The sequence below is a fragment of the Halyomorpha halys genome, unplaced genomic scaffold (assembly GCF_000696795.3).
Source record: "Halyomorpha halys isolate HHAL.00 unplaced genomic scaffold, Hhal_1.1 Scaffold1751.1, whole genome shotgun sequence".
Lineage (NCBI taxonomy): Eukaryota > Metazoa > Arthropoda > Insecta > Hemiptera > Pentatomidae > Halyomorpha > Halyomorpha halys.
This window is the reverse complement of record NW_027116636.1, coordinates 229,901-248,799: the sequence shown is the minus strand read 5'-3', so window position 1 is coordinate 248,799 and position 18,899 is coordinate 229,901. Positions and strand designations below refer to the sequence as shown.

Genomic DNA, 18,899 nt, shown 5'->3' with positions numbered 1-18,899 from the left:
TGGCAGTGACCACACCACAATAGTAAGTAAACATTGTAAGAAGAAAAAAAAATCCCACTCCTCCCAATACAAACGGCTCAGTCTGTCTTTGACTTCCGTCAAAACAGGTATGAATTCTGTTTCATCATTTGATTTTATTCTTTCCTTTTTTCATCTCTTAATTTGTACTTTCTTTTATATATTTCTTCACTTATTTTATCTCTTATCCATCTGTTACTATTACCCTTTTCATTTACTGTTTACAACCTTTAATTTTTCTTATATTTCCTTTTCATTCTATACCCCTGTTATGTTCCACTTATGTTCTTTTTTTTTGTAACTATGTCAAGTGTTTGTATCTTTTTTAGCCCTGACGAAGCCCTGCAACGTGGGGCGAAATGTTGGCTCAATAAAAATAGTATAATTATTTACTATACTACTACTTTTTTTTAACCGCACCCGGACCCTATTCCATTCATCTATACACACGGTCAATCATCAATAATCTTCTAGATTTTGTTTTATTTTTATATTTTGTATTTTTTACTCACTGACTCCTGTCTAAAGTTTATACCTTAATCAGGTTAAATTACCTCTAATAATTTAAAAGTCTAAAATTTAAACCTCTGATTCTCTAGGTTGAAATTAAAGAGGAATGAAAAATATAATAATAATGATAAAAAATATGAAGAGAGCAGGAGAGAACAAGGAGTAGGAGTACATGTATATTAAAGCTCTAATGATTACATTGAGGCCATGGTCACACGAGGTTTTTTTTTTTTTTCCACAAAAATGCTACTTTCGGCTTTTGTACGATGGTACTTAAATTACTAGTAGATTGTGTTTATATATTTTAAAATTGATACATTTATTATAATAATTTTAAAAAATAATCCCTAATTAAAATATTTCAGAATAATAATTTACTTGTTTATTTTCAACTTTAACTAGAAGAAAAATCATTTTACCTAACATAAGGCTAAATATGAAAATGTACACCATAAATATATCCATACCAAAACCTCACACCACAACTTATCCAATAAAAACCTATTGTGATTTTTATTCCTTTGAACTCAATAGGAAATAAAATTGTTTACCTGTTCAATCTTTATTTTATAATTTTAAAAAAAACTAACAATGTGAACAAATAGGAAGAAGGGGAATGTGAAGAGACTCCAGTTAAAAAATTAGAAAGACATTGAAAAACTTGCTAAAATTGGAAAGTGGCGTGAACAGGCAGATTTGGGAAGTTGAAAACACTGGAAAGCTTATCCCAAAGCTTACAATTGCTAGACCTCACTTATCACTACTTCCTCTGCCCTTAAACACAACTCAATTGAAGTAAACACTTCAAAACGTGTTTAACATAAGACGTCTTTACGTGTCTATGTAAAGACTTCTCTTTCCACGCTGTTCTTTTGACCACTCCACTATAAATTTGGCCTTATAGTATATATGAGAGAAAAATCCTACAGTTTAAAATGATGGAGGAAAATAATAATTGAAAAAAAGTTAAACAGAAATTATTATTCAATATTATTTAATCCTAAATAAATTCATCATCATAAATATATTTTTTTTAATTGATTCAAAATTTCTATTTTATTGAAAATATGTTTAAAAAAAAAAGATTATAAGCTAAAACATTGGGAACTTATCTGTCCATGAAGATAACTCTCTGAACTTTGTACTCATCAGTTTAAAAATAAACTTTTCCATTTTTTCCCCCAACTTGTTTACACTTTTCACAACTTATCTCTTTGAGGAGCAAAGTAACCCACTTTGATGGTATTTTTCTTCCCTACTGTGTTCTGACTTGCAAAAGATTTAGATTTTTAGACTAAATAAATGAATGATCTGAATGAATAAAAAAGATTCAACATTGCTTTTATCAATGTTATGCACACATCACCTTTTGATTCACTGCAAATTAGTTTGCTATTCACATTATGTATAACTCAATTTTTTAAATCATACCAATCAGGGAGGGAGATGATTGTGAATTTTCAAGTTCTTTTATTTATTTTTTTAATGTCCAGGATACTGCAAAATTAGATTAATTGTAGACATTGACGTCATTACCTGTTATTTGGGAATCCATTCATTTTTTCAAACAACTGTATCATTATACAGTTATTTAACATATAATATATAATTATGCAATCATTTTTAAAATATTTTATTTCTTAATTAACATCAGCTTGGGTTTAAAGAAAATTAGGCAAGCACTATATTTCTTTTTTCTTAAATAGTTTGTAAGGAACTATATCTTGAGTGTTCAATAATAACTGTTTCATAAGTTTTATCATCATTCTAGGACCTACTTATTCATTTAGGACCTAGTCTGATTTATTCCTCTATTCTTACTGTTTTACAGAGTTTGATCATTTTATCTTATATGTGGTGCTTTGCTAAATAGATGACTATGATTTCAATAAAAAAATAATTAATTTATGTATTAATTATAGGTTTATAGGTAATTATATTTCATATTATAACATATTGTGCTTATTAACATTGCATGATTGGTTGTTTATTTTGTTATTAAATAGTTAAAATTAGGAAATTTCTTTCCATTAAAATATTTTTACTTACACTATACTAATATAATACATAAATAAATTTATGATAATAAATATTTAACATTTATAATACAAATGTACAGTAGATTTTACTATGTTGCTGCATGAGTGCATAATTTTGAGGGGTTCATTATCGTTTTTCACATTGGAGTCCAATAAAGGTAAGTGATGAACACCTCTCATAATTATAAGTTATAATGGATATAGGTATATGAAAATCATATACCTTTTTTTATTGTTACTACAAAATATTTTTCATTAAAGTTTCCTTTTTAATTGTATGCAATTTGAAGTTTTAATGATTATTCAAATCTTAACTGCACATAAAATTAACTCATAGTAAAGTGCACAGGTTAGTATGTGGGGGTTCTCTCTTGATTTTTTTTTTTAATTTTAGTTTTTTAAATTCTTGTTTTGTTTTTTTTTAAAGTGATTGCTTATGTTCCTTTGTGATTGTGAATTAAATAGAAATAATTTGTGGCTAGATCTTTGAAATCAATGGTGTGTGCAGGCTGATAGTTAATTAAAATTTTTCTATATAATGTACTTTAGTAATTTACAAAAACATTTTTGAAGCAATTTTTTATATATTGTTTAAAAAATTATTTGGGTTTCCCCAATAAAAATTTGATAAATGCTTGATTAATACTTGATAAATCAAGTAGTATTAATGCTAATAATTAAAAATAAAAGACCCTCTTTTTGATAGATACATTAACCTAATTAGTAATATTCTTGATATTTAGCTGTGGCACACTTGCTTATACAAATGAAACGTTACATTAGAAAATCAACTACAGACTGAAATAAAACAATGCTGTATAGCATTACTCCGCGGTTTATTATTTATAAATATATATTCAAATAAAAAAATATTTAGATTGAATTTTCCGGTTAGGCTTTGGTGTAAAGATTCTAAAATACAACATATTTTTCCTATATTTTCATAAATAGCGAAGATATGATCATTAGAAACTTCATATTGGCTGTCATTTTCTCACAATTTTTGGATGATTTATCACCTATGTATACGTGTATATATGTAAGTTCTGAGGATTGATATTGTCAGAACTCAGAAAATTGGTCCCATAGTCTCGAAAAAAAGTCATGGACAGACAAGTTTTTTCTATTCAATTTTTGCTTTACACATATCTTGAAACATAAAATGTCTTTCTTTTCTTTCTTTTTTTTACTTAGTTGATCCATCGCCAAGATTCATTGTTGAGAATACTGAATCAAAGTGCACTCAAATTATATAAAATTACTATCAAAATATAAAGTCTATTATATTGTTACACATAAAGTAGAAAAAAGTTAATACAAATAATGAAAAAACTAACATTTAATTTATTTAAAGTTATAAGTTCATATGTAATGTAGTAATTTGTTGATAATTATATATCAGTGGTGCTCATTCCTGCCTTAACCATCTGGTCTTAGCATTTTTTGGATGATTAATTATTACACAACGTAATTTAAACAGTGGGATCTTGTCATATTCTAAAATCTATATAATTTTTTCTGACTTCAAGAATTTTTCCAGTCTGTTTCTAAATGAAACATTAATTTTTATATCTTTTTAAATGTTTGAAGAATACAACTTAAGCAAAGATAATTTATTGTATAGTTTGGTTAGATACATTAGCAAGTATCTATGGAGCTAAAAAATAATAATTAACAATCGAATTACTTTTTTACATCTGTAGATTTAATTAGAATTAGTCATATAAAATTTTTGTTTATGATATATGGCATCATTTTTGAAATTTATTTTCTATTTATTTAGTAATACAAAAAGAATTAAATAATGTTACAAATCATGAAATCTATTGTGATAGATAAGAAATATGGTCTTCCTAAAACTTTATTACTAGTATTTCCTTTAGTAAAAAATGTTTGTGTGTCATCTGGAAACATTCTTTTAGCTGGACCTATATTATAGTAGAAAGCAATCATTTCCAATAGAATAACCCTGGAGGATGTCTGTTGTAACTAAAGTATACTTCACGAGTTTCATTCTGGAGCTGCAACAAATACGCATATACACTTAATTACAAACTTAACTTTTTTTTCTGAAGATTGGTTTTGATCATTATTTATATAGATGGCATTTCTCATGTCCAGAAAATCAATGTAATATAGGTTAATGAAAATTAATGGATAACAGAAATCATCAGTTGATTAGATACCATATTTTAAATATAATAAAAGTTTTTTATTGCAATTTACTTGGTATGGCTCTTTCTGGATAAAATGTATCAGTTTCACTAATCGACAAATAATAATTCTTGTTGTATTCAATACCTACGTATTAATTTGAAAATGAAAATTTATTTTATTATAAATAAATAATTTTATTCGTAAAATATTAATTTTTAAGAATTAAAGCAAAGGTTTTACTCTTGTTTTTCTGCATGTGGGAACAAGTTGATTAACATGACACTGGATAATAGTTTTCGCTTGCAGGTCTAACAAATTAAATCTCTAAACAATTTATGAGATTCTCACCTTTTGGGATTAGAAATCATATTTTTTTACTATGAAATTGGGGTAAATTGTTCATTGTTTTTTTTAATTTATTGTTACTGTGAAGGAACTAGGTAAAGAGATTAAGGAGCTATTAGTGATTGGCATTCTGATTATTAAAGGTGTTTTTTCAAGGTTCATTTTATTGATCACCCCAGATACTCGACTTATGGCAAATTGCAGAGGGAATTAATCAAATATCTCATAACATGAAAAAATGGAAATTAATCAACTTTTAGCTGTATTGGTGGAAATAGTGATCAAATTAATTTAAATATTATAGTAAAAATTAATTTAAAAAAAAAGACTTGTTAAATAGAGTATTACAGTTGAAGACAATGTGCAAGGAGTGTCTGCAATCTTGCTAAAAGTGTTGGTCTTGGGAATTTACAATATTAAATTTTGTAATCTCCAAAACAAATATTTATTAAATGCATTTATGCAGAAACAGAGTGTTTTCTTCATTAAGATAACATTTTTATACTATTTTTCTTTTATAATTAACGAATGCTGAACTATCAGAATAGTTAGATTTACATTTTTTTATGCCTACTCTTATACTTGTTGCTTAATCTATTTAGCTTTTTGAAAGTAAACTACATTTTAACCTTACTCGATTTCATCCATAAATGCTTTCTACGACAACATAGTTTATTTTGAATGATTCATCTGGGGTGAATATGAAAAATAAACTGTATTAACCGACCTTAAGCTATAATTTCTTCTTCATTTCTTATTATCTTAGCTTTAAACTAAAAGCATATACTGTAGGTGGTGGTATGTTGTCCACAGAAAAAGCTCCCACCCTTGCCTTGCCTCCAGTCCTTACTACAAGTAACATCTACCAGCAAAGAGAAAGAAATTATCTCATTTTCAACAAGGAAAGGAAGAATCGTGTAACTCCTCATCCTGGCAAATCTAACTGTCTTCCGAGAATGTTCTAATGTCCAATCCCTTTCCTATTGAAGTCCTTCCTTACCTTTCTGTAAAAGGCTCACAACTCTGATGGTGCTATTGGTGGATCTAATACTTGCTAATTAATGGTAAGGGATGATTTTTTTATTTTTATTTCTTGTGTACATTTGAATGTTTCTTTAAATATCAATGTTAGTAGTATTATCTAATTAAATGAGTTATTGGCATGCAACTTATGATCTTATTATGATTTAAACCTAGATGTTGAACCATATGGTTAGCTGTTGAGTTGGCTATTGTATCTAAACCTCTTTATACTTGCTGTTTTCTCTATTTCATAAAATCTTTACTTATTTTAATATTCAATTACTCATTTCAAATATATATTTGTTACAGCTTATTCCAATTTTCCTGGAATTTATGAATTGGCACCGTTTTTCTAAAAAAAATTTTTTTTAATATTTGAACTGTAAATAGTTTGTGGAATTCATTTGTTATGCTTATTTTAACCAAATATCTTGCCATTGAATATCTGAAATAAGTAAGTAAAATAATAATAGTGTGTTCATGTATTCTAATCAATTTTAATCACGCACACTTTTAAATCTTTCTTATAAATTAGGTTTGTTTGACTACAATTATAATTTTCTCCAACACTCTAGATTCTTTCATTATTGTTTGTTATAATTTTGTCTTCTTATTTCTTTTGAATATATTTAGTTATTAACTATCATTCAAATTTTTTCTAGAGTATTATGAGTTACATGTGATATCTTTTTTCTTATAAATCAATAGCATCTTATCTATATATAAAGTGGATTTGTAAAGCAGTTTTCAGGTTCTGTGCATTGCCTATTCTAAGTGGTAGCTGCTCTTTGTTGGATTTTTAATTTTGCTCAAACATTTTTTTGTCTCAGTTCTCTTCTAACAGCACTCTCTTTATTCAAACTTAATAACCATGATTTTATTATAAGGAATTTTGATGATTTAAACGTATAGTTAGAAACTGGAATATTTTGTAGCAAAAGGTATTCAAATCATTTTAGAAGTTGATGAAGAAGAGGTGTTGAATAAATGTTGTGTTCAATATTGATTCAAAAAATTCAAAGACAGGATCATCAGTATGAAAAGAAAAGGAACTTTCATTAACAGAAGTAGACGTGGAAGGAAGATGAAGAACTGGAACATATTAAAGATATTTTTTATCTATCAGTTAATTTGTGGCTATCCAGCTGGCTAAACCAGTATCATTAGATTTTAATAAAATTTAGGCAGGTAATTCGTGAGTCTATGTCTAAAGGAGCCTCATTTATTTAAATAGCAGAAGTTCCACTTGGCCTAAATTGCCATTTAGGACAAAAAATGGCATACAAAATATTTGTGAAGTTTGGTGAATAAAGTTATTGAATGAAAGTTGTGTTCGTAATTGACTAACAAAAATCTGGACAAAGGGCTCAATTTGAAAAGAAAATAATTCCAGGATGACTTTCATCAGCAGATAGGAAGTAGAAGTGGAAACTATAAAACATACTTATTATCTAGTAATAAACTAAAGTTCCAAAGTTATTGGATCATATTGCTTTAAAGTTTATTGTCCATCGCAAAAATGAATTTTGTTCATTAGATATGAGTTTTTGTCTCAATCAAAATTAATTTTTTCTGAAATGGACAAAAAATGTTTCGATGCAAAGTTCCTCAAATAAACCTTAATAGAAATTTTAAAATCATGCAGAATTGAAGTATATTATTCAGCTTACAGTCCTAATCTCATACCCCTATATCATTTTGGAACATAAATGCAGAAAATTGATTGATGATATGATAAGTATGTGGCTACAAATCCTAACAATGGTTTCTTGAAGGAATCTTACAGATTTTCAGAAGATCGAGGTACTGGAATGTGATTGATTAATAAATCAATTACAGTAGTAAATCAGTACAATAGTGCTTTGAATTTTAATATAAAACTGTTAATTTTTAATAAATAACTAATTGACCCGTGCAAAAAATTCATACAAATTGTTGGTTCACTTTAGATTTTAATAGGTTAGGGGTTCAGCAGACCTTTAATTTCTTACATTCAGTAATGTTTGTACACCAAAAGATTTAACAAATTTGTTTTTTACCTATTAGTGGATAAACAATATTTACATTCTACCATTGGGTAATCCTTACTTATTTCTAGTTTGCAATTGATTATTAAGTTTAATCATTTGTGACATTATACTTATATTATATTTTTGAATATTGAATTTGGGAAGTACCAATTTTTTATTTTTATTGTGTAATATGGTTAATGTATAAAAATTAAGGGAGAGAATGCAGGATCACTTCACTGTTTACGTGTGGACAGTGAAAATATCAGAGACTTTGTATAGCCAATGAATATACTTAAAACGACATAGTTTCATGAAAACTAACAGTATTCTCTTTACACAAAGAAAAACATTATATTATTTGCTCTTCATTGATGGTCCGTTTAATCCTCAAGTTTTTTTGTTTTAAACAATCCCTTTTTCTTAATTACAGGTAAGGAAATATTCATGCATGCTACAAGCAGTTGCTAGATGTAAAACGAATTTCTGATAACTTGAATATTTCTTAAGGAACATTAATTTTCAGAATGAAAATCCACTGTATAATCATTCCTGATTAGCAGACTAGCTACTAAGTTGCAGTTGGGACATGGAATTTATTACTTGTTTTTAATTAAAACAGCTGACTGAAAAGTAATTATTTAAATTATATTTTAATAAAATTAGAAAGGTAATGTCCAATAGAATTCAAAGTTTATTCTGATACAAGCTTATAAAAAGAGATTAAATTAAAAAAAAAATGAGCCAGTCTTGGCTGATTAAAATGTGAATAATTACTTTGATTATTTGTTCTAGTTTTTATCGAGCAGTTCCCCGTTTTGAAAATAAAAACAACTTTAAAATACATTAATAGAAATGTGTAAATGTAAAAGCATTTTGAGATAGTGTAGTGTTTCTGATAATTTCATCACTTACCAAGCTCAGCTATCAAGGGCAGTTTGTATTGATTCTTTCTGATAGTTATATATATTTTTTTAATTGAAATCGAAAGCAGTCCAGTATAAAAAGAGTCTAATAGATTATTCTACCACAGGTAAATTGCATTAAATAGACAAATGGTTTTATCAGATACTCAGTTATCAACCCAAGTAAAATCTATCTCCAAATCAGTAAAATCATTCAAGTAAGCTAATGAGTCTTTAGCCTCCATAACATTTAATTCTGTATACTAAGGGATTATAAGTAATAATAAAGCTGATGAGCAGGCTGGAAAAAGTTCAGACTTGTCCCTTTTATGACCAGAATGGTTCAGGGTAATTATTCCACGTCTTCAGAAAACCAAACTTTAAAAATCCTTCATATTCTTTTTATAATCATCTGTCATATTGTTAACCTTTTAAATGATTAGTGAAGATTAGGGTCTTGACTAAAATCAGACCATTCTCATTGTAAACTGGTAAAATGGAAGTTGCTTTAACTTTCTAAATCAATGAAAAACATAACTTCCTGCATAAAAAATATATATAAAATAGAGAAAAAATTTAAATTTAACAGCACTTGTCTTTCATAGCACAAAAAACAACAAAAGCTTAATTAGGACAAACCTAAAATATTAGATTGTGCACATAAAACAAGAAATATGAAATATATGAAACTATACATATTGGGGAAAAAACAATAAGAAACTAACATTTAATGATATAACAGATATTTAGGATCTCATTATGCTCTAAAAAAAAAAAAAAATAGAATAAAATCAGTTTGATTTTTTGACTATAATAGCACTATCTAATCAAATGAACTATAATAGAGGAAAATTGGTAAAAATAACTTTCAACAGAGTGGAAATAATACTTAAATATTATAACATTTTGATGGAGAACAATGATAACATATAGGAAATATAAAAGAAACTTACTGCAGTGAATCTGATAAGCTATGTTTTAAATAATGTGACTGAATAATAATTTCATATTAATTCATGGCAAGAGTATTACTGACATAAATAAGGTAATTAATGCAAACTGTTAGCAAATTTCATGTTTAATAAAAAAGGGTACTTACAATTGGAGTTATAGTTGATCTATACTAATTTCTGAGGACGGGGATGTATTTACTTAATTAAATTGATTTTCCTCTTCCATCCTAAAAAAATCTAAAAATGAGACCTGCCGAGGAATGGCTGTTAAGTTTAAATCTTGGACATAAAATAAAGATGCTGGGAGGGTACGGGTATAGTTGAAGTGGACCTAATTCTGCTTAAAAAACTACTGAGGTTGACTCATGTTGAATTCCGTTCCAGTATACTTGGGTGACTTGGGTTCCAGACAGTGTGGTTGGGGTAGTACAGCCCTATGAGTTAATCAGTTAAATGGCATCGTTAGGATTCCTTTCGCAAATCTTATACTAGAGGTAACTACTTATGTTCCCACCAATATCAATTGTACATATAGCAAAATTAACCAGTGTTTTGTAAATTATTTGAAATTTTCAGAACTCTATTGATAATCTTTCACCATGTTATTTTTCTGCTGCCTTTAACTATTAAAACATTTCAAAGTTGAAGGACCTAAAATTTTAGTTCAAATCCCCATGTTTATTTTCGTATCATAAGTGTAAACATAACCATGAAAAAAATTAAGTAATCAAAATGTCTAGCCAATATTTGTCTTCTGATTTCATTCCTTAATTCAAAAACTTGGCTTATGGTCCTTGGATGCAGTTTTGTTGAATTTAAATTATACTAATACCCTGTCAAGCATATAATGTAAGCAATAAAGGAGCATTGCTTTGATTTATCAGATATCATAACTTGAACATTATCCATAAGCAGTTGGAAGGAAGGCCATGTTCTACTAAATTAGAAATACTGTGCCTGGATACTCAGCCTATGCCGGGACTGTAAGCTCCTCCCCTGTTACTCACTTGTCCCATGTTTTCATTTTCGGTTTTACCTAGTTCTCAATTAATGGTCTAATAGTAAATTTTAAATCTTGAACAAATACTATCTACTTTATCCATTTTATATTTTTTCTATAGCATTTGTGATTTGTTGTTGAGTCTTTATTCGATCCTATGATATCTAACCTACTCTCACTGACATATCCTTAAATATCTAATTAAAAAATTTTTTAGGTATGAAAGTTTTCATCGTATTCAATTTTATTAGTTCAGTATTTATTAGAGGGGTATAAAGCTTAGGATAATGATGCAAAATTACATTTAATTTTTTTTTCTTATGAGTAAGGTTCAACAGGTCCAGAAACATTTGCTTCGATGCTCCCTACTTTTTGCTATTACTATTACACCTTGGTGCTACAATGCCATCGCTCACCAGGAGTGGGTGTTGAGAAGGTCTTGGGCATCCGGAATGATATTATCCTCCCATCTAAGTTGTGGTCTACCTCTTCCTCTTGTCTGGTAGAACCTTCCATTGAGCAAGTTTCTTGGAATATCGCCTTGAAGCATTCTGGCAATGAATCCAGCCCAACATAGTCTTGATGTGTCTCATTACGTCTATTATCCCATACAGATGTAATATATCTTCCTGTTCACTTTATGTTGATACTTATTGGAAGATGACAGTCTCTTTACTGTTTCCTGTGAGCTCTCACTTGAAGAAAGCCATAGTAGTGACCTTGTACATGGATTTACTAATGGCTATAATATATAAAATAAAAAAACTATCTTTTACATTATCATATAACTTTATATGAGCTGGAAGAGGCAGAAACTTTCAATGTAAAAACAAAAATTATATGAAAATTTGATTACATCAAATTTTTACTATGGTATTTCATGAAATCACTCATTATAGTATTGATGTATCAATAGTATAATAAGTGAAACAACCACCCGTAAAAGTATGGACCTTACAAATGCTGAAGTGTAATGGTGTGATCACAGAATAATTGGGCACAAGAAAAAATAGACAGATTTACCATCACATAGTTCTTTAGATATTCTGTTCTCATACCAGACTGTTTATTGGTTATATTTGTTAACGTGATTCACTGCAATAAAAATACTGAAAGAAAACTTAATACTTTGACCAACAATTTTTTAAGAGGTAACCCTCTGAGTACCACCTACGAAACTTTGAGTACCATGAGGTTTCTTGAGGACTCAAACTATTTTATTCCACTTTCAACCTCGTATTAATAAATGAAAAGTTAAAATTTGTTACTTCCACATGTTCTTGGATGCTAGTAATGAAGTTCATCTTTAAGTTGGGTTTTCTTTTTTCTTATCAAAAAAATAAATTAAAATTGTTTCTTGTTTTTCTGCTTTGAACAAATTTTTTTTTTTTAAATATTTAATTTAAAATTTGAATATCAAATATTTCTTAAGTTTTAGCTACCAATAAATGAAGAGAGCATGAGTAAATAAATAAAATGTAACTTTACCAAAATGTTCAGTTGTAAAAATAAATCTTTTTTTTTTTCTTCTTAAAAATTGAATGTAAAAAAAAAATAATCACTCACTTCACACACATTATTTTTTTAGGTTTTTATCTGTTGGAAACAAAATTTTTACAACTATTGCAAAAATGTAAACTTGTGCATTGTTTATCTTCGGGCCCAAATAGTAGTATCTTGTGTATTTTCACACTGCAGTACCTGATATCATATTGAAATTAAAATTAAAATCTGTACCACTACAACCAATGAAGAGTCAGGGATTCAGTACTTTGTAAGGAAGTACTGTTACTAGACCAATGGTTGTGCAAGGAGGTGATTTGGTTAGAAAAAAATTTATTTGATGTAATATTGTCCAATAACTCTGTGAATTTCCTTTTTTATCTAGTTTAAAATAAAATATAAGAATCAAACAATTTAAGTATTTTAAAATAAATTCACAACAAAATGACATTTCTAATACCACTGGTATTCTAAGGATCCCCAGCCAAATTCTTGAGAGAGAGAAAAAAAACTTCATGTATATTCAAAATGCCACTCTAATATTTCTAGTTCGATTTATTAATATTTCATTTAGTTTCATGGTAAAACTCCTGATTTATGAAAAGAGTCAAAGTATTTCTTGAAATTTTATTTAAAAAATAAGGGTTGTTTATGGTTCTAAAGGACAATTCAGGTAAGCTACAATTATTTCACATATGGTTCTTGCCTACTTGGGGGGGGAGGACAAGTCATGGTTGTTCAGGTTGTGACATTTCAGGAAGGAAAAGGCGAATGAAACAAAACTTTTAAGAAAACTGTATAATTATAGTGGTGCTTTATTAGTTATTACAATTACTTCATTTTTGATATTATTAAATACAATATAGAGTATTTATAATGACATTGAAATTCCCTGAGAATAACTTATATCTTTCCACAATGAAAAATTTTCTATTAATATTGATTTATTAAAATCTAGAAATTTATTTAGCTCACTTCGTGTGAAGGTTTTAATGTTTTTCATTATTGAAAGTTAAGGCATTAACACTAATTTATTTATTAACACACTTCTTGAATTTTAGTTCAAGAAACCATCAGCCGGCTCCAAGTATGAAGTGCCCAGATCATACTACCACCTTCAATCCATACAGGAACTCTTTGAAGTATGGTTCTTTTACTCTTTGGCACTGCAGTGTGCATGGAACCTGCCCCTCCTCAAAAATTTGCCACCACTTATCTCGTTCTACCACATCAGTCATCAATGACTGGACTCTTAATCTGCATCAGATCTATGTTGGCTTATTTTTTTGTTAATAATTTCCTGTGCTTTTCATGATATTCATCAGAATTTCATTGTACACTGAAGGGCAAAGTAACCAAGTCACTAATCGGTACTGGATGGTAGTGAAGTATTTTGTAAAGATATTTTGTGGTCGTCGACCATTGTTGGTTCTATTTCTTAATGTTTTGCTCCTGGGCAATGTGTTTCCATTTGCTCTTTTATCAGAAATCCTCACTCAGAGATTTAAATGCACTAACACTTATGAGCCATTTAAATTGTAATGTTAAAACTTGCACATTTAAGAAACTCAAAATTGGTTAGCTACCTTTATATGTATAATAATAATTGTAATGTGCATGTGCATATCTTATGAATTTTCTAACAACCATATGGTTTGGTGATAACATAAAACTATATAGGCCAGTAACTGAATTGGTAATGGTAATAGTCCTGAGCATAAGAATACTTATTGGTTTATATTTGTGAAAGCTTTTCAAGTATTTTTTTTTTTTTAGTGAAACTTCTTTGCCAATGTTCTAGAATTAAAGAAAAAATTATTATATGGGAATAAATTGATTTTGTGACACGAGGAATGAAACGGAAGTAGTTAGGGAGGACAGTGCTGGTCAATTCAAACAGGAAAATTTTTTATATTGTAATATAAGAGTAGAAGATTATAGTAGCTCAACAATCCCGGCAGTATTGGTCCGATTAAGTGGGCTCCTTAAAGCTTCTACCCTCCTATTGCAATATGAACAAATTTCCTGGTAGAGTTGACTTAGTAAATGGCTGTTCTATTCTAAAATTTTCTGCCTTAATCTATAAGAGGGAACAGTTACAGCTCCTCCTTGTAATGAGCTATAATCCAAAATTGTATCGACACTAAAAAAAAAAAAAAAAATGATAACCAGTTTTTGAACATTGAATTAAAAATCAAAGTTATTTACTCTAAGTGAGAAAATCGTTCAGTATTTTATCCTCTTCATAATGAGAAATAATTGTATCATGCGTAATAAATTGTATCTTGACGCTACACCAAGTTAGAGTGGAAAAAATTAAAAAAGATAGTGCCTAAATAACATTGTTATGGTAAATAATTATAGTAATACATTTGAACTTTTATTGTTATAGTAAACACATAAAGGGGGAGGCCGTTTATGTTTGTCTAGACATGTTCCCATCCTAAATACTTTTATATTGCTAGGGTAAATTTAGTGAAAAGAATTTTTATTTTTAAGGTAAACTTAATCTAACCAATTAATGTATTTTCTACTAGATAAATTAATTTTAATAATGATTAACTCACCATTCGAAAGTTACTAGAAGAGGTGGTAAATTGATGCAGTATTTGCGAGACATATTGAAAACATTCAATCAAATGTTTACATTTCTTATTATGTCCATCATGAGTCAATTCTATCAATGATTACTAATAATACGAATGATAATGTTAACTACAATTTCACGAATTAGGAGTATAATAAAATAAAACATTAATGTATCTTTTAATTATAATAAGAAAAGCTTTAATTCCAATAACTTTGTTACAGGTTCTAAATTTTCCCTTGAACAGAGTATGGATGATGGTAGTTCATTAATTGGTGATGGTTCTCGGAGATCATTAGCTGAAACAAGTATTACATCCACTGCGGATCTGTCTGTGTTTAGCTCAGCTCCACGCTCTCAAGGAGCCGATACACAAAGCTTGGATACAGATTCAGGAGGACCTCCAACTCCTACACCGGATGTTCTTAGGATATATGTTCCATATGATAATGGCGATATTGTGAGGCCTCCGTCCAGTCTCGATAACAAAATCAGAATTCTCGTCATGGATCACACACCTCAAGAAGAAAACACCCCCATTGTTGAACTGGCTTCTCCTTTCCATCAAACCATTGATCTGAAGTAAATAGCCTGGTAGATTTAAGTAATCTCTTTTTTTAAATATCTCTGTAACTATGATATTTCTATGAAATCATTCCCTCATGTCTTTCATTATTAACTTATTTCTTAACCCCTGATACATTATCAGCTTCTTAAAAATATTTTTGTTCTACTGATCTTTATAACCAGTTTATTTATACTTGTTAAAATAATCAATTTATCTAAGGGCAGCACTCCATTAGAAACAGCATCGTATTTATCCAATGTCCATGTGTTTTAAATGGTTACCATTTTTATTTTCTTAATGGTTAAAAGTGTAATGATTGTAGATTAATACTTAATTGGTGTAAATGAATAATTAACCAAACATAAAATTATCGGATGTTTAAAATTTTGATTTAAAATAGTAATGCAGTATAGATCACCTTCTTTGATGATGCTAAAAAAAAAAAAAAAAAAATGACATTACATTTATTGACATTTATACTGTATATTTTTTGTTTGTTCTGGAAATCAATTCTTACCCTCAAATTATAATTCAGTTTATTTAAAATTTAATGCAAAGAGTTCTTTTTTTTAACAACTTCTATAGTTACACAAAAAGAATCCTTCATCTGATTGGTTTTTACTTTTTACTTGAATGTCTAAAATTTATAAATATTTATTTTCAATTAAATTACTTTTATTCATAATACTTTGACTTCATTCTTCTATAACATTCCGTAGGGAGTAATTTTTAGTTATCAGAAGTGATTTTAATACGTATTAGCTGACAAAATATTAACTTATAATTTATTTTTGAAAGTATTTTTTGTGGGACAATCCATTCTGTGTCTGGGCATAAAAAATATGTCATTATTTAAACCAATTTTGGGTGATAATCTATTTCATTTTATTTGTTTGTCTTTTTGAAACATTCCTCTTATATAAGATCTTAAATTTGATGTATTATTTTTCTATTTTTTTTTTTTTATTAAATGAGAAACTAATTAATATGAGTGTTTAATGATTTCTACCTAGGAGTCTTCTGAAACGTTCTATTCTTAATCTTTGTTTTAAGTTAAATATTTATTATTTATTTATTTATTTTTATTCTTTGTAATATCACTTGACGTTAACTGATACTTGATAATTTAATTTATGAGTGATAAAGCTTTAAAGAATTTACTGATATCTTCAATTAACAATTTATGAAAAATAATATAGCTGTAAATTCTGTGAATGTATCCAACATGTAGTTTTATCTATAACTTATTAAATTAAGAATACACCATTAAATAATAACTATTATGATAATTATATTTTTTAATTTCAATGTTCAATTTTTGAAAGAGAACATTGATAGTCTTTAAATAAAAATTTCAATAAATTTGTAATATTTTTCCTTATAACCATTAGCCTTGATGTTGTATTTTGGTCTTTATTGGGGCTGTATTATTTTTTCAAACTTGAGTACCAATTAGTAAAATCTGGGTGGAGTTTAATTTTTCCTCCCCGTGAAGCAAATTATAGCATGAATATCATTCTATTTTCCTTAAAATAATTCCATCATTGGTATTATGAATATGCTCTTAATGTTAATATTTTTTCTTGGTAAAAAAATATGTTAAAAGATTAAACATTTTATGCAATATAAATCTAAAATACTCTGAATTGTTTCCAAATTTTGTCCTTTTCACAATCTACTTATTTTAATTTTTGGAAACAGTATTCATATAAATTGTAGCAATAAAATTATTTTAGTATAGAGGATGAAGGTATTATTCAGTTCATCAATAGCTGTTAATGTACCTCACAGGTAAGCTATTTGTAGAAGTGCCTGAATACACTCTAACGTAATATGGATGGTTTGTGAAGTATTGTTTCAAATTATGTATAATATATAAATTTTCTTTTTCATTTGGAAAACAGCTGTCTTCTATTAACTACTTTAAATTATTAAGAACTTTTGCACAATTATTAGGTGCCAAGGAAGTGAACGATCCTAAATTTAGATTCGTAAGTATGAAGTATTGAGAAAATACTACTCAACTGTGTACTTTCTAAGAAAGGCATTTCAAATTTAATGAGATCTGTTGTTTGAATTCATACCAATATTTTTTTTAAAAATCATTCTATTACTGTTTATCAGTTAATGTATAGATCCAGCATGTATTATTTTAGAACTCTATATGTTTCATTTTTCTATAAGTTTAAGAATATTTTGCTTATTTTTTTAATGATATTCAGCAGTTTTTCTATAATATTATGAAATTAAATAGTATATATGTATTTGTTTAATTATAGAAATCTTAATTTGAATTATTTATTTTATTATTAGAATAATTTATTAGATATTTAGGATTATTTGAAACCAATATAATATGAAATTATTACTGTTTATTATTGTTGTATCAACTTAATTATTCTAAAAATTATTTTTGCTGCTAATACCTTTGTAGATGCATTTTTTTCGAGTCCTGAATGATTTATAGTATTAGAGTTAATCTAAGATCCAAGATAATTAAACACAAGTTCTTGCCAAGTATTTATAACTTACTTTAATTTTCTAATATTTCCTTCCTCAAACGTAAACATTATTGTGTTAATCTAGTTCAAACAAGATAATTTAAAAAAAAAAATTATAAAATTTGTGTACGTTGAACCAGCTTGTAGGATATTAATCGGTACCAAATATTTATTTAAACTTTTTGATATTTCTGTCTTATGGAAAGCATGGCATAAAAATATGGTAACATTAACACTGAATGCCATAGAATTAATTTTTAATAATTCGTTCCATAGCTATGTCTTGTCGTCAGTATTCCTTCTGAATTTTTCAATCAAACAAGTTTAGTTGTATATATTTTTTGTGATTGAAAGGATATTTTCATTTTTTCAATATTATTAAAAATTATGTAAAATTGTTGCAACTTTACGGTTAAGTAAACACTTTTGTCATATTCCTGCATAATACACGTATAGCTGAATCTATAATATCCAACTTGCGGGTTCCTATGAAAAATATTGATGTATATAAATTTAGATATTTTGACAAACTGTTTTCATCATTGACTTATATCTATATGTAATACAACCTTAAAATAACTACAATCAAATCATAAATAGAATTATTTTATTTTTTTCAGTCATCAGTTTATCAAATATACAAATATCCTCCTGAACATTTAAAAGTCAAAATTCTAAAGTGTGAATTCTTAAAAAAAAAAATATCGATTCCTAAATAAAACATATTCATCTGGTTTAAACTGATATATGATTTTTGTAGTTTTGAACTATTTTCAGTTTC

At 27.6% G+C, this 18,899-nt stretch overlaps 1 protein-coding gene across 6 annotated transcripts in view; it reads left to right on the top strand.

The window, feature by feature from the left end:
* Window positions 1-18,599, top strand: part of LOC106690523 (USP6 N-terminal-like protein) — a 41,931-nt gene extending 23,332 nt beyond the window's left edge. For 4 of the 6 annotated variants that reach the window (XM_014435969.3, XM_014435968.3, XM_014435967.3 and 1 more), the window contains one exon: window positions 15,274-18,599. In XM_014435969.3, coding sequence (XP_014291455.1) covers window positions 15,274-15,635 — 362 coding nt within the window. In that variant the 3' untranslated portion in view covers window positions 15,636-18,599. Of the gene's footprint in view, window positions 1-5,882; window positions 6,134-8,627; window positions 8,735-15,273 lie in introns of all 6 variants that reach the window. The other 2 variants (XR_001344634.3, XR_001344633.3) reach the window with 2 other exon arrangements.
* Window positions 18,600-18,899: the final 300 nt, after the last annotated feature.